This window comes from Apodemus sylvaticus, chromosome 11 (genome assembly GCF_947179515.1).
Source record: "Apodemus sylvaticus chromosome 11, mApoSyl1.1, whole genome shotgun sequence".
Taxonomy (NCBI): Eukaryota; Metazoa; Chordata; class Mammalia; order Rodentia; family Muridae; genus Apodemus; species Apodemus sylvaticus.
In genome coordinates, this window is record NC_067482.1 from 76,399,514 (window position 1) to 76,414,368 (window position 14,855).

Below are 14,855 nucleotides of genomic sequence, written 5' to 3' on the forward strand. Positions count from 1 at the left end.
TCAGAACTACATTTTAGGCAGTTGTCCATAAACCCGACAAGCTATCCTAGTTTGAGTAAGTACACTATGTAATGTTTCTACAGTGAAGTCACCTTCCCAAACCCTTCTCAGATCACTTATCACACAGAAAAGAACGTGACTGAATCCTTATGTCCAGTGGGTCCATGTCACCTGCTATGGCTTGTGAGGTATGAAAGCTGTGAGGTGTGGCTTGTCTAAGGGTTGGTGGTGCTGATTAGGAGTTTGGTTTTGGATGTAGTGAAGCCATTGGTGGAGCATAAGATGTAGGGCACTGGGGCTCAGAATGAGCTGGTCAAGAACAACCCTGGAGGGGCATAAGGCCCCCCAGCTTGGCTTACAGGGCTACAGCTGCCAAAAGTACTCACCACTTCTCCCTAGGAGTCTTCAGGGACAGAGGCTGCATGTCCCCACACCTAGAGTGGCCCAGGGCCTGACACATGCACCAGCTAGGCTGGTTGGCGCCTGGCTCGGCTCCTCCAGGTGTAAGTTAGCCACAGGGCTCTGCCCTCTACATACCCCACTGCAGCAAGAAGCAGGGTGGCCAGATCTGATACTGTTCAATCTATGAGGAGGGACATGCCAAGAAAAAGCATTTAGAGCCTCCAGATTTTGTCATCAGATATGTGACATCAGAAGGGAAACAATGCAGCTAGAAGAAATCACCTAAGAGTGCATCCGGGTGTGTCCTCTGGGAAAGAGCCAATGTGGACTATGGCTTGAAGAGGTACAAAACAGCACGACTGTTTGTTTTGGGTTTTCAAGACAGGGTCTCACATGCACTGCTCTGACTGTTCTCAAACTTTTGAGGATGACTTTGAGTCCTGTTCTTTCTGTCTCCACTGCCGAGTGCTGGTACTGGAGGTATGCATCGCCATGCCCAACTCCAGCATGATTTAAGTAAGCTAAAGTCGGAGGATGAGGAATTCAAGGTCAACCGTGGCTACATGAGACCCCGATTTAAAAGAAAGATACATAAGTACCAACGATACTGAACCGGCAGGCAGGCTGCCTAACAGATACACTTAGCTCTTCAGAACTTCACTGCTGGTTTCTAATGTGTCTGGAAGGCTGCAAGCCTCCAAGCTCAGTTCCCGCCACCGCCGCCCTCCCGGAAGAGGAGGTGCCTGTTCCGAAGCCTCCGGGGTGTGGCTCCTATCCAGGGAGCTTCCCTGTCCATCCAGCCGTTTGTCCCTGCCGAGAGCCGCGGCACACGTGCACAGGCCCCAGGTGTGTGGGTAAGAAGCAAAGGTTTGGATATCTTGTGGAGGCCAGAGTGGCGCACGGACAGGTGTTCTGGGCGCCTGCGACAACCCCGCCAGGGTTTCCTGTCTTCTCCCCGTTACCCGCCTCACAACAGGGGGCGCCCTGACCACTGCGGCCCTGAGCTTACTGCTGCCCTAGGTTGGTAAGGGAGTCGGGCCTTGAAGGGTGTGCCAGGACCGCATTGGGAGCACTTTCGTTATGTCTGGCAAGAACTGCAAATTCAATTTTCAACTGGAAGGTAAACGGGGGGCGGAGGCGGCGTCACCACACCCTCCTTCCCCCTGCAGGGTCGGAGCTTCCACCATGGGATGGGCAGGGGATGCAGGCTGTACGCCTCGTCCGCCTATACGGCCTCGGCCCGCCTCCGAGCGCCGCGTGATCGTCGTGCTCTTCCTCGGCCTGCTACTCGACCTCCTGGCGTTCACGCTCTTGCTGCCCTTGCTGCCTGGGCTTCTGGAGAGTTACAGCCGCGAACAAGTGAGCCCCTCCCCCAAGGCGGGGGGCGCCCCTCTGCCCAGCCCATCACAGATTTATCCAGCTGGAGCTGCTTTCCTTGTTACCCAGGACCCCCTCTATGGCTCCTGGCAGCGTGGGGTAGACTGGTTTGCCACAGCCATCGGGATGCCAGCGGAAAAGAGGTACAACAGCGTCCTGTTCGGAGGTATGTCGCCGTGTGTCATGCTGGGGCCCACAGCCTGTTCTTGGAGAGCTAGTTCCGCCACGGCTCTTGGTCAACCATCCTCCCTGGGTTCCTGCCTCCTTTAACTGAAAAGTCTGGGTTTTGGAGTGGGGGGAAGGGGGTTGTTGTTTTGACTTTTTATTTTTTAACTGAGGCCACCTGAGCTTCAGTCGAAGGCCTGTGAGTACAGGGCTGAGTGTGGTCTACACTCTAGGACTGATCCTCTGTCTCAGGTCTCATCGGCTCAGCCTTCTCCCTCCTGCAGTTCTTCTCTGCACCACTCACAGGAGCTGCCTCTGATTACCTGGGGAGGCGCCCCGTGATGATGTTGACCCTGGTAAGGCTCTGGACCCAGCTGTCATCAGGTAGAGGGGAGAATGTAGCTGTGGGGTTCCCCTGCCAACAGTGGGCTCCCGTCCCTTCTAGAGGGACCGCCTGGCCCCTGGTGTTACACCGAGCTAAATGCACCTAAGGAAGAAGGCACAGGGACACAGTGGCCTGGGTCTGACGGTTGCTGTGTTTGCCTGCCTTACTCTGGGTGCTTCCTGGCCTCTAGTGACCGATCCTGCCACTTGGCCCCCACCCATTGGCAGACAGGTTTGGCCATCTCCTATGCGGTGTGGGCTACCTCTCGAAGCTTTACAGCCTTCTTGGCCTCCAGAGTGATAGGAGGCATCAGCAAAGGGAACGTTAACCTCTCCACAGCCATTGTCGCTGACCTGGGCTCACCTTCAACCCGCAGTCACGGCATGGTGAGTGAACGGGCCCAGGGACCGGAGACTGACGTCTGCCTTCAGACCCCATGCCTAGCTCAGGTTATCTTTTCCCTAGGCAGTCATCGGGGTAGCCTTCTCCCTGGCCTTTACTCTGGGTCCCATGCTCGGGGCATTCCTGTCTGTGGAAATGGTGCCCTGGATCAGCCTACTCTTTGCAGTCTCCGACATGTTGTTCATCTTCTGCTTCTTGCCAGAGACACTGCCCCAGGAAAAGCGGGTAGGCCCAGGCCCCGGCAGGGGTGAAGGGGTTCCCTTTCTTATTTGTACCAGTGTCGGGGAGGCTGGCCTGCCCTCAGGCTGCTGCATCACAGCACCTCTTGGGTTTCCTGCATCTTGGCCTCTGCTGCCTCCCAGGCCCTGGTCCTCAAGCGGCCAGGCAGGCTGTGCCCTCCCAGCTCCTGGCCAGCCCTCACTTCCTCCCACAGGCGTCGTCTGTCACCCTGGGCTTCCACACGGCTGCCAACCTGCTCAGCCCCCTGGCCCTGCTTCGGTTTGCAGCTGTAGCTCACAGTCAGGATCCGCCTGCTGAGGACCGTAAGGAGGCTACGCCCTGACGGAGCTCTCAAGCCTTGACTCCCCAGTGTGAACAGGGGTCAACCTGTGGGCTGTGTTGTCTTGCAGAACTCAGAAACTTACACCGCCTGGGTCTTGTCTACTTCCTCTACCTGTTCCTGTTCTCGGGCCTGGAGTACACACTCAGCTTCCTTGCACACCAGCGCTTCCAGTTCAGCAGGTAGGTCTCCATCTTAGACTCTGAGACCCAGGTCCAGGAAGCCCTTGTGGTCCCCCTCCCAGCACTCTGGCTGGCCTTGCCCATCCCCCAGGCAGTTGGTGGCCTAGGGGCTGGGTGCTCACCCTCCACCTCCTAGCCTGCAGCAGGGCAAGATGTTTTTCTTCATCGGCCTCACCATGGCCACCATACAGGGCACCTACGCCCGGCGGCTCAGCCCTGGCAAGGAAGCTGCAGCTGTGAAACGGGTAAGGGACTTAACCCTGCAAGGGGACAGGTGGTGCTCGAGACTCCTGGCACGCTGTAAACCCAGTCCTGAGATCTCTGTTTTCCTAGGCAATGCTGCTGCTGCTGCCAGCCTTCCTCTTAATTGGCTGGGGGCACTCGCTGCCTGTGTTGGGCGTGGGACTGATGCTCTATTCCTTCGGTGAGTGGCCTCCGCCAGGGCCCGTGTAGATATCCTCGCGCCTCTCCTGGGCTAACTAACAGGTGCCTCCCAATACTCTCTCACCAGCTGCTGCTGTTGTGGTGCCTGGTCTGTCCACCATGGTCTCCAGTTATGGTGAGAGCCCAATCCCAAAGTCTACCCGGCAGAGGAGAAAGCCCACAGGCGTCTGACAAGTCTCCCCCTTCAGGTTCTCCGGGACAAAAAGGCACAATCATGGGCATACTTCGGAGCCTAGGTGCCCTAGGTAGGGCTGTGGGGCCCGTGGTGGCTGCCTCGGGTAAGTGCTGCAGGCTAGCCCTGCCGATTTGCCGGGTCCTTCCTACAGCCTCCCCCAGTTGCCCGCTCTGTGCAGGCCTGGCGGCTGAGGGGAGTGGGGCGTGGGGGGCAAGAACGGGGCTGTGAAAGCCTGGGTGGGCACCTCTTTCTCCACAGTGTACTGGCTGACTGGAGCCCGGGTCTGCTTCACCGTGTGCTCCGCCCTCTTTCTGCTCCCCTTCTTACTCCTGCGGAAGCTGAGGCATCAGGCAGAGCCTTGCAAGGAGGAGTAGCTGAGCTGCCCCACCCAAACCCAGCTGTCAAGTGGGCTGCCAAGGGGACCCTGGGCCGACCACTCACTCCACTCCTAGGCCACCCCTTCCTCAGGCCCAGGGAGGCTCGCCATGCTCCCCCTCCTCTTCTCTCAGGATGGCAACCCAGCAGGAAGCCTGGGCAACCACACCCTTTTCTTACTCCAAAGCCTTATAGGCTTCTGATTTCTCTTTTTAATTTCTCATTCTTCTGAATGACCAAATAAAGCAGCTATTTTGTACCAAGTGCCTTTCTGTCTTATTATTCTTTGACAATTTCATACTAAATGTTACATGATAATGGCTAACTTTTTTTTTAATGTGAGTACACTGTCAGTCCCTCAGACACAGTGGAATCGGACATGGGATCCCATTACAGATGATTGTGAACCATGGCGTGGTTGCTGGGATTTGAACTCAGGACGTCTCAGAGTAGTCAGTGCTCTCAATCTCTAGCCCTAGCCCTAACTTCTAGTGGGAGGAGTGAGGTGAGCAAGCCCCTCCCCATCGGTGATGGACCGCTGCCAGAGCCAAGCTTCCTGACAGGCAGGTCTGCACCAGAAAGGGCAGCAGCTGTAGTATGAGGTCCAAGTGCCCAGGAGGTCGTAGCTATTGGCGACATCTGACCAAGGATTAAAAGCTTGGGTTGGAGAGATGGCTCAGGGTTAAGAGCACTGGCTGCTGCTGTTCCAGAGAACCTGAGTTCGATTCCCAGAATCTACATGGCAGCTCACAAAGTCTGTAACTCGAGGTCCAGAGGATCAGGTACCTTCACATAGACATATGTGCAGGAAAAATATAAGTACAAATGAAAAATAAGCCTTAAAAAGGCAGGTGGTTGTGGCATACATGTTTGACCACAGCATTCAGGAGGCAGGAGGAGTTCTGTGAGTTCAAGGCCAGCCTGGTCTATAGAGTTCCAGGACTGCCAGGGCTACACAGTGAAACCCTGTTTCAAAAAACAAAACTTAAATAAGGGACTGGAGAGATGGCTCAGAGGTTAAGAGCACTGACTGCTCTTCTGAAAGTCCTGAGTTCAAATCCCAGCTACCACATGGTGGCTCACAACCATCCTTAATGAGATCTGATGCCCTCTTCTGGTGTGTCTGAAAACAGCTACAGTGTACTTACATAAAATAAATAAATCTTAAAAAAAAAAAAAAAAAAAAAAAAAAAAGAAAGAAAGAAAAAATGGCTGGGCAGTGGTGGCGCATACCTGTAATCCCAGCACTTGGGAGGCACAGGCAGGTGGATTTCTGAGTTGAAGGCCAGCGTGGTCTACAGAGTGAGTTCCTGGACAGCCAGGGCTACACAGAGAAACCCTACCTCGGGGGGGGGGGGGGGGGGGGGGGCTCTCAGGTATGGGGGGGGAGGGGAGGCTCTCAGGTGTCCTAGCAGACAAGGAGGGCACTGCCACCAAGCCTAATGACCCGAAGTTGATCCCCAGAACCCATACCGTAAAGAACACACTGCTCATGTTTTCCTGACATCCATGCACACAACATAGAACAGACATACACACAGCTAAATAAATTAAGGGCACAAAGGCACAAAAACCCTAAACTGCTTCCCAACCATAGACGACAAGGAAACTGCTTAAAGACTTTTATTTGTGAGTAAAACCTGTTACAATGAGGAGAGGACACACAGGCCCTGTCCTCCAAGTCTGTCCATATATGCAACGATATTTCATGTGTAATACAAAGAATTAGACTACAAAAGTGAGAAGAGTCATTGCATATGTGGGATAAAGGAAGGGCCAGAAGGAAGGACGAGGAAGAGTCCGGATGTGGGAACTCGGGACCAGGTGAGAGCTCAGGCCACCGTGGTGACCAGTGAGACCAGCAGTGCAGCAGGCCGTGGGGTCCTGCTTGGTGGCACCTGCTCTACAGAGGCTCGACCCCAGCAGGGGTATGAGGGCTCCCGCAGACTTCCTCACTCCTAGCCAGGCTGGCAGTGGCAGCTCCTGAGCAAGGCCCCTTAGGATTCCACCTGACACTCAGCGCTTCCCACTAAGCAGATTCAAGCCCTTTTCCAGGGATGAAAGTTAAGTAAAAATTCATAAAGAATGGATCAAGGAGTTCATGGGCTCTATGGATGATGCAAGACATTAGATGGCACGTCCGAGACTGGCTTCTACCATGGTTACCCCTTATCAAAACCAGGGCAACGTCAGACTCAGTTAAGGTCCTGTTCCTTCCAAACCTCCCCACACAAGTCAAGAGTGTACTGCCGCAGTCTATCTCAGGCTCTACAACAAAAACTAATGCAAAGAGTGGCCGGTTCAAATTCACAGTTAAAATGTAGGTTAAATCACAAACCTGCTGAAAGAAAGTTCTAGAAAGGACTCTTCCCCCTCCTGGTATCTCTTCCCTAGGATGGGAATCCAAGACCCCATAAGATCAACTATGAGCGCCTGAATGTGGTTTTGGTCATGGGGTCACCAGTTAGACCATGCATAGCGTTGTGCTGGGTAGACACAGGGTTGCTCACTGCTAGGGCAGTAGGCATAACCCGTTTCTTTAAGGCAGCCACAGTGCCCTGGACCACTAATGAACATGAGAGTGTTTTCTCATGTGTTACCTCATGGCTGGGGTATGTGGATACCTGTGTATGAGGATAACTAACATCACCAAGCAGAGGATGCCAGCAAAAGCCGAGTCCAAATCAGCCCCCCGAGACTCCACAGGGTGCAGGGAAACAGCAGACGATTCGAACTCACGACAGAAAGGCGAGTGAGAGGCAAGGCTGGGGGGGGGGGGGGAACGCTGTAACCAGAGCTGGCAGAAGCCCCAATGCCTTCCAGCCAGGACCAGGAGTCAGTGCCCCTCCTGCAGGGGGCACAACTCACGGGTGCAGACGAAGCCCAGGTCCCCACAGAACCAAGGCCTGTAGGGAGGCTAAGCACACACTGGGCTAGCACTGGTGCAGGGGCTGACCATACATGGGAGGGGCTGTAGAACATGGAGGTCTTGGCTTTTTGCATTCCATGACAGGAGAGGACAGAACACAGGACAGGAGGGAACCCTGGCAGAGCCAGGCCTATAGACATGACAGTACGCAGGGTGGGCCTTCAGGAGTCACTCTTCTTCTTGCTCTTCTTCAGGAAGGACGGGGTGCGGAACTTCTTCTTCTTTTTGGATGGGGACTTGCCTGGAGACCCATCGCTGCCAGGGTCCATGGGAGACCCCTCCTCAGCGGCCGGGGAGGCTACCTCTTCAGCTCCTGGAGCTGAGGCTGAGGCTGGCTCAGGGTCAGCCTCAGCAAGGGGCTGAGTGGGGTCTGGGGCAGCATGGGCCTCCTCCTCCACTGGCGGGAAGGCAAGTGCTTCTGAAGGCTCATCAGGGGAGAGGTCAGGGAGCGTCGGCTTGAAAGTGGCGGCATCACTGTCATCCCTGGATGTCGGCTCCTGGGGAAGGTCTGATGGGTGACCATGAGAGAACTGAGTTAAAATTTGGACAGAGCAGCTGGAAATAAGAACACAGGCCAGAGCTGCCAACACTGGGATTCTAGGTATTTTCTAGGTATTCCCTACAGCAAACACTTGACACATGGGCTACACTACTTTACAGCTAGATGTAGCGCATTATGAAATGTAGACTCAATCTCAGAGGGGTTCTGGTACCTTCTCATGAAGGACAGACAGACAGGAGCCAGAGCTATAGCCTGCCACTTCTGCAAAAAGACCACATCAGGACATATTACTCTTACTGGACAATGAAGAGAGGTTTGCTGGTGTATTAGTGTCCTGGAATTAAGTCTAAATTCAGTTCTACAACATTGGGTCTCCCCCACGGCAGCCAGTAGAAAACCAAGAGTCAACTATGAGATTCCTTAATGCAATAATGTCAAACTATGGCTGCTATGAAATGAACTGTAGGATAGGCTGCCTTCACAATTCAGATAGCTAAACATAAAGAACAAATGTAACAGAGTGAAGGCAGGTTTCCATCTAGGGCACAACACATTTCTAACTGACCAGGGGACACCAGTATTGTAGATATTTAGTCTATAACATTATAAGCAATTGGCATGTTAGGCAACACCAAACCATTTAGTACTTAAAAATCAAGCCAAAGATGAGGCTGGAGAGCAGCTGCGCTAAGCAGGGGTTAGGAGTAGCCTGGGCACTGAAGGCGCCGAGCCTCGCACCTGAGTGCTCAAGTTCAGGAGGCTGAGATGCCCCTAGAGAGCACCCTGAGGGCTATCCTCTGACCCAGGGTAACTGGTAGAGAAGACTGCAGACGCACAGGCTCCACACGCCTTAGCACCAGGGCTCTCTGCCAAGCTCACTGCAGACCAGCTATCACTCCAGCCCATTAAATTGTCAATCCCAACTTAAGCACAGGTTCAAACAACCCTCCATAAATACCAGTTAGCAGAACCCAGTTTGCACCAACTCCTGACCCTTTATGGCAAAAGCACCCCACTAAGCAATCAAGAAATATGCTTAGAAGTTAAAGAGTTTTCTGAGGCCCAGAGTATGTTGGGCAGCACTGTGAAAGGGGCCAGGAGCATCCTGGGACGCTGACACCACCCTTCAGCATTCTAGTGACTAAGTAGGTCACTGAGACTGGTCATATTAATGAGGTCTTCTGTTTTTATTTGGATATACAGAAAACATAAGCAACAGAGAAGCGGGAAAGCAAGGCACAGCGCAAGCACCTGGTCAGAGCAGAGGCAGGCGCGGGTACTTACTAGGGTAACAGGTACTCTTTAGCACATCCGGCTCCTGCTGTAAGGCGGCCACAAGAAAGAAAGCACAAGTAGAGAATCTATGCATTCAATCACAGCCATTGGGTTACATAAGAAGAAAGGCCAAGCCACTCTTATAGACCGCAGACTGAGGTGGGAGGAGCCAGGAGACACAGACGTACATGGGAGACTAAGGGACAAACATGTCACGTGTTGGACCACACAGCACATACATGCGGTGGCCTGAGAGGCAGAGGGGGCACAGACAGCACTCTCACAGGACTGATTAGTGCAGCAGACCCAGAGTCCTGCAGCCCCGCACAGCTTAGGGTACCGAGGTGTCAGTGGACTCTGGTCAATGCTGAGTGTGCAGGCAAAGGGTAAAACTGACAGGACAAGATAGTGGGCAACATTCCTAAGTGTGCCCTCCCCCACTCACAACAGCTCAAACTATGTTGACTCAGGTTGCCCCAGACAGAGCAGGTACTGGACAAACAGCTGGTTTCCAGACCTTTGTGGAAATGCACACTTCTCCATCCATGTTCATGGAATGATGCCATTCCACTGCCAGTGCACAGCCCATGCAACCCTTCGCACCAGGGCAGCCACAGGACTCAGCACAGGACTCACCTTCTTCAAGCTTGACGGGAGTACTGGGAGGAGTGTTGGGGACGGCTGACTGGTCTGGAGGACTCTTCTCTTTCTGCTCTCTTGTCTCATCCAGGTTCTCTACAGATGTAAATACAGTGAGTCTATGGTGTGGAGACAGAACACGGAGCTATTCCCTTCCTTAGCAGCACAGCAGCTCGCCTGCCCGCCTGCCAGCCCCTGTCAGGCTGCAGAGATACTCAGGATGCATTTCAGAAAGCAAGGCAGCCTGCAGCCTGGTGTCTGCTCTCTTAACCACACAACTGAAGTACTGACTGAATTTCAAAGAACTACCAGCTGTGGCCTCAACCAGAAACTACCCTACTTCATCCTCCTATAGGCATGAGTCACAGCAACCACACTGGCTAATTTCTACCCTTAGTACAAAGACAGCCTTCAGGGCAGAAAGACGGCTTAGCAGGTAAAAGCAACTGACACAAAGCCCGACAGCCTGAACTACAACCTGGGAACATACATATCCCACACAGTCCTCTGACCACCCACCATGGCACGTGTATACCTACATTCATACAACACAAGTAAAATGATTCTAATTATTCATAAAGATTCTTCCAGTCAGGGCTGTCATGTGACTGACTGCTGACCGTGTCCTCTATGAGTGAGAAGCCCGTCTAGATACAAACAACACCTGCACTGGCCAACCCGGAAGTCACACTAGCATTTCTTAGGGTTTTATTTTCTTATATAAAATGTTTCCCACAAATAATCGGTTCTGTGTGCTCACACATGTAAATGCAGAGCACCTGCAGAGGTGAGAGGACAGCCCAGCTGCAGGCCTCACCTTCCAGTCTCGGAGACAGGCTCGCATCTTTGTTGTGTGCTGCTGCCTACCCCAAGCAAGCCAGCCCCTAGCTTCAGGAGAGTCTGTTTCTCTTGGGACTACGGACGCATGTGCTACTGTGTCAGGAGATCCAAACTCACCAGGTTTGTGCAGCAGGCCTGAGCGCTGGGACACCCCTAACACTGCGGTAATTCAGACTTACAACTCCAGCGTTGCTTTAATTTTCTAAAGTGAACTAGACTGACAAAGACCAAAGGAAAATATAGGAAACTGGAACCCCAGATCCAGAAAACCGCATGTTTACTTCTCATTTAATGAAAATATATATCAATTATTATCAATTTTTCTCAATCTCCACCTTTCATATAAAAATCCTCCCTCAGTAGAAGGTTCCCTAAGATGACCATGTCTGTGAGTGAGAACCCCCCCTGGCTACACGCTGTCAACCAGGAAGTCACACTAGAATTATTTAGGATTTTAGTTTATTATATAAAACATTTCCCACCAATAATCTCTTATGTGTGCTTATTTGAACACTAACCACTCTCCCAAGCTTGTCAGGGTCTCTGACACAAATTCAACTCTGATAGTGAGCAGCTTCCTGGCCGTCCAGGACAAAAGCTACTGCTGCCCTCCTGAGAAACAATGGGGACAGCTCCTCACCACAGACCTAGCTTTACCTCCTCCAGCAGGCTCCACCTCTCTGCTGAGAGCTGTGCCAACAGCAAGCAAGAGGAAGGTGTGTGTGTGTGTGTGTGTGTGTGTGTGTGGTGTGGTGTGTGTGTGTGTGTGTGTGTGTGTGTGTGTGTGTGTGTGTGTGTGTGTGTGTGTGTGTGTGTGGTGTGGTGTGTGTGTGTGTGTGTGTGGTGTGGTGTGGGGTATGTGTGTGTGTGTGTGTGTGTGTTGTGTGTGTGGTGTGGTGTGTGTGGTGTGTGTGTGTGTGTGTGTGTGTGTGGTGTGGTGTGTGTGTGTGTGTGGTGTGGTGTGGGGTATGTGTGTGTGTGTGTGTGTGTGTGTGTGGTGTGTGGTATGTGGTATGTGTGTGTGTGTATGTGGTATGTGTGTGTGTGGTGTGTGCGGTGTGTGTGTGTGTGTGTGTGTCCCCTATGGCACTCCCACTGCTGCCTGCATACACTAAATAACTGAGGAACTACTTTTCACATAACTCACATTTCTTCAGCAACTACGCAATGCAGTACTTAATCTAAAACAAGACCAAATAAGGTTAAGCTGGATCAAGAGAGACTGTCATCAATGGGTGGTCCACCCTCTGCACTAAGTTAGAACTGCCTGCAAAGCTGTGCCTGGGAGGACAGCTAAGGAGCACCCTTGGTAGATGTAGCTCAGCTCATGGCTCTAAGGACATTGTCCTGAATGTTCATGAGCATGGCATCTCTGCCCAGGCTCCTAGTACCAGGAAATGGTTCCCGGTGTATGATGAGTAGAAAACTCAGGGAGAGGGTAACTTGGCCCCACATTAAAGCTGTCCCACAGCCTAGAGGCCTGCTTCTGTTAGTTCTCAAATGCTGGGTCTGTTTTTCCAAGTTTGGAGGTACTTGTTCTATCAAGTTCTGACACTTAGCTCTATCTGTTTTCATTTGTTGTACAACTGTTCTGTAACTTTTGACAAAATCATGACCAAAGTTGTCCAAAGAGTTGGAAAAAGGGCCATGGCAGCAGGCAGCACTATTCTTGACATGGTGTGGAACATGTCAGAACAGCCAGTACACTAACAAACACATGCCCTGTGACCACCCCTGGGTAGGGGCATTCCCAACCTTCTAATCCACAGCCAAAGGCCAAAGGACATGGGTATGGAGGGAAAGACTGCCTGCGAGGCCCAAGCTATGAGAACCATAATGAGGACTTCCATCTGCACGTACACCGTAGATAGTCCAACCAAAAGCCTCAACTCTGGGACAAGAAGCCTCAGCCCCTGGCCCAATCCCAGACTGCATGTACACCCTGCTCCTGGAGTGCTCACTCCTCCCAGCTACAGGCTCTCTTCTTGAGCAACAGGGAACCAGCCCATTACCCAGGAACCTAAGGATGAGCTCAGATGTCTGTATGCACAGCATCTGAATGGTGTCTGCCCTGCACCTTGAATCAATGAATCTGGAGGCCTCTTCTCAGGGAAACGTTGGTAGAAATACTGCCTAAATAAAAGTAAGTACTGTGTAAACATAATATTTAAGAGGTCTTTCTCAGTAGCTAATCCAAATTGATAGCGTCAAATGGACAGAAACGACCAGCCCCGCACATAACTCAAGTGGAGCAATAGTCTTAGAGGCAAGTCTTCAGACTCGCTCTTCATTGCAGCTCCTGGAAGGGCAGAGGCCAATCTCTAGCAGAACCCCTCTGCCCTGTTTTCTGATGGTACACACTCGTCTGGGACACACCACTGCAGAGTGTGCCTGGCACAAGTTCATCTTGACAAGCATCATTCCCAGCGTGTTGAACCTTGTAATTCTTTCCTTGCAGCGCAAAGATTAGAGTAGATCTGTGAGGGTGGGTGCATTGCTCAGACCTCAACCAAACAAGACTTGGGCTTCATGCACAAGACTTTTCTCACACAGAGAAGATTCTAGACACTTTCTCCTGCTTTCTGGGACGGTCCTAAATCCAGATCTCAGGAGCACTCACCTTCAGAGCCCTTCTGCTTCCGTTCCACCTCTCGTCGGTATTCCTCTAGTTCACGGTCTGTCAGCGTGTTGAAAGGGTTGGGACCCGTGGTGCTCACAATTACGTGGGGCTGGTATTCCTTCTCAATGATGGCTTTGGAGGCCGTCACCAGCTCCCCCTGCAGACCAAAGAGATTTGGTATGCCAGAGCCTGGCCTGGTGGAACCGCCCTCCTCCCGGGAACACATCAGGCAGGGGGGAGGGAGGGGCTTTTCGGGAGCACACAGACATAAGACTGTACCACTTGGCCCAGTGGGGCCTCCTTCTTCCTGAGCAGACAGCAACAGAGGGTGGAAAGGTCTTTTTCAGGAGTGCATAGACATTTCAGGACTACACTGCTGGGGCCCATGGCCAAGGCAGATTTCAAAAGCAGAGGCACCAACTGAGGTGCAGGCAGAGTCAGGAGCTCATATACCCTGGAGGAGCAGCCGCCTCTGCCCGCTGCAGACAGGAATGGCGAAGGACTGCCTTGGCACTACACTAAGTAATCCATTCCATGTGACCTCAGAAAATGTCACTCTACAACAATCAGGGCAGAGCATATGGAGATTTCCTTACGCTCTTTTGCTGTGTTTTGGTTTTGGGAGACTGGGTCTCACTATGTAGATCTGGCTGTCCTGGAGCTTACTTTATAGACCAGGCTAGCCTCAAGCTCACAGAGATCTGCCTACCTCTGCCTCCTGCGTGCTGGAATTAAAGGCTTGCACCACCATGCCTGGCCTAAGATTGAAGCTCATCAAGTGTTCTGCCCTCTGACTGACTAGTTTACAACCTGTTCCTGGACTTCAGCATTCAGAAGTAACAAAAGATCCCCAAACAGCAGGTTTGCCTGATACACCTGGAAACTGAGAATGTACGACACCGGAAGCGAGCAAAGCACTGAGGCAGCTCCCGACCGCCAGCATGACCACTGGAAAGGCCGCAGAGGAGCCAGAGGCAGCCTGCCCATCCCACAGCAGGGCAACAAAGTGGCCCTCAAGTACTTGAGAACACAACCCAGAAAACACAAACATGCACACAATTAAATGACAGCTTATGCAACAGGGAACCCCCAAATCATTCGATGGTAGGCCTGGAGCCTCAGATCGCACTCTGGCAAGAGGTGAACACCAGAAGTAATCAGGGTCAGCAGACTGGTTCCTAGGGACAGTCAACCCACACCAGCAACTACTCTTCAGGCACTGGCTGGAGAAGCTGATGTGTCTGGGTTGACCAAGAGACAAAAGTATTTAGAGTACTCCACGTGTAAATGGTGACAAAGACCCGCCCAGCCCCAAGGCCCTGGGAACGAAGGGCAAGCACGCTGAACAGACAGCTTTGTTGAAGAGCCTGGAGACTTGGAAGAAGGGGCCCTCCCTCTGGTCTGGCCTAAAAATGAGTGACTTTTCTTTTATGAGTGGTTCAGCCACTGCAAGGCAGAAAAGAATCTGAATTGTCACTTGCTAATGCTGGTTGGAACGAGTCCCTTCCTGTTCAAAAACCATACTCAGGCTTAATAGCCACAAAAAGATCCAATTAGCAAGAGCCTCCAGGCAACCGCATTCTG

The 14,855-nt window shown here is 52.3% G+C and overlaps 2 protein-coding genes across 11 annotated transcripts in view; one reads left to right on the plus strand and one right to left on the minus strand.

Annotated features, from left to right (window-relative positions):
- Window positions 1–1,143: 1,143 nt before the first annotated feature.
- Window positions 1,144–4,730, plus strand: Mfsd10 (major facilitator superfamily domain containing 10). Of its 3 annotated transcripts, none has more exons than XM_052199115.1 (13): window positions 1,144–1,422; window positions 1,572–1,761; window positions 1,849–1,945; window positions 2,197–2,300; window positions 2,557–2,715; window positions 2,795–2,956; window positions 3,165–3,273; window positions 3,361–3,472; window positions 3,609–3,717; window positions 3,806–3,896; window positions 3,984–4,031; window positions 4,105–4,194; window positions 4,350–4,730. In XM_052199115.1, the coding sequence occupies exons 2-13, from the start codon at window positions 1,588–1,590 to the stop codon at window positions 4,463–4,465; spliced, it is 1,371 nt and encodes a 456-aa protein (XP_052055075.1). In that variant the 5' UTR covers window positions 1,144–1,422; window positions 1,572–1,587; the 3' UTR covers window positions 4,466–4,730. The 3 variants fall into 3 exon arrangements, with proteins under 3 accessions (XP_052055075.1, XP_052055077.1, XP_052055076.1); XM_052199117.1 differs by having other exon boundaries at window positions 1,144–1,256; XM_052199116.1 differs by having other exon boundaries at window positions 1,144–1,248.
- A 1,343-nt stretch (window positions 4,731–6,073) lies between these two features.
- Window positions 6,074–14,855, minus strand: part of Add1 (adducin 1) — a 65,015-nt gene continuing 56,233 nt past the window's right edge. For 2 of the 8 annotated variants that reach the window (XM_052199544.1, XM_052199545.1), the window contains 3 exons: window positions 13,272–13,428; window positions 9,809–9,907; window positions 6,074–7,903 (listed from right to left, as the gene is read on the minus strand). In XM_052199544.1, coding sequence (XP_052055504.1) covers window positions 7,557–7,903; window positions 9,809–9,907; window positions 13,272–13,428 — 603 coding nt within the window. In that variant the 3' untranslated portion in view covers window positions 6,074–7,556. Of the gene's footprint in view, window positions 7,904–9,180; window positions 9,219–9,808; window positions 9,908–13,271; window positions 13,429–14,855 lie in introns of those variants that run through there. The other 6 variants (XM_052199549.1, XM_052199551.1, XM_052199547.1 and 3 more) reach the window with 4 other exon arrangements.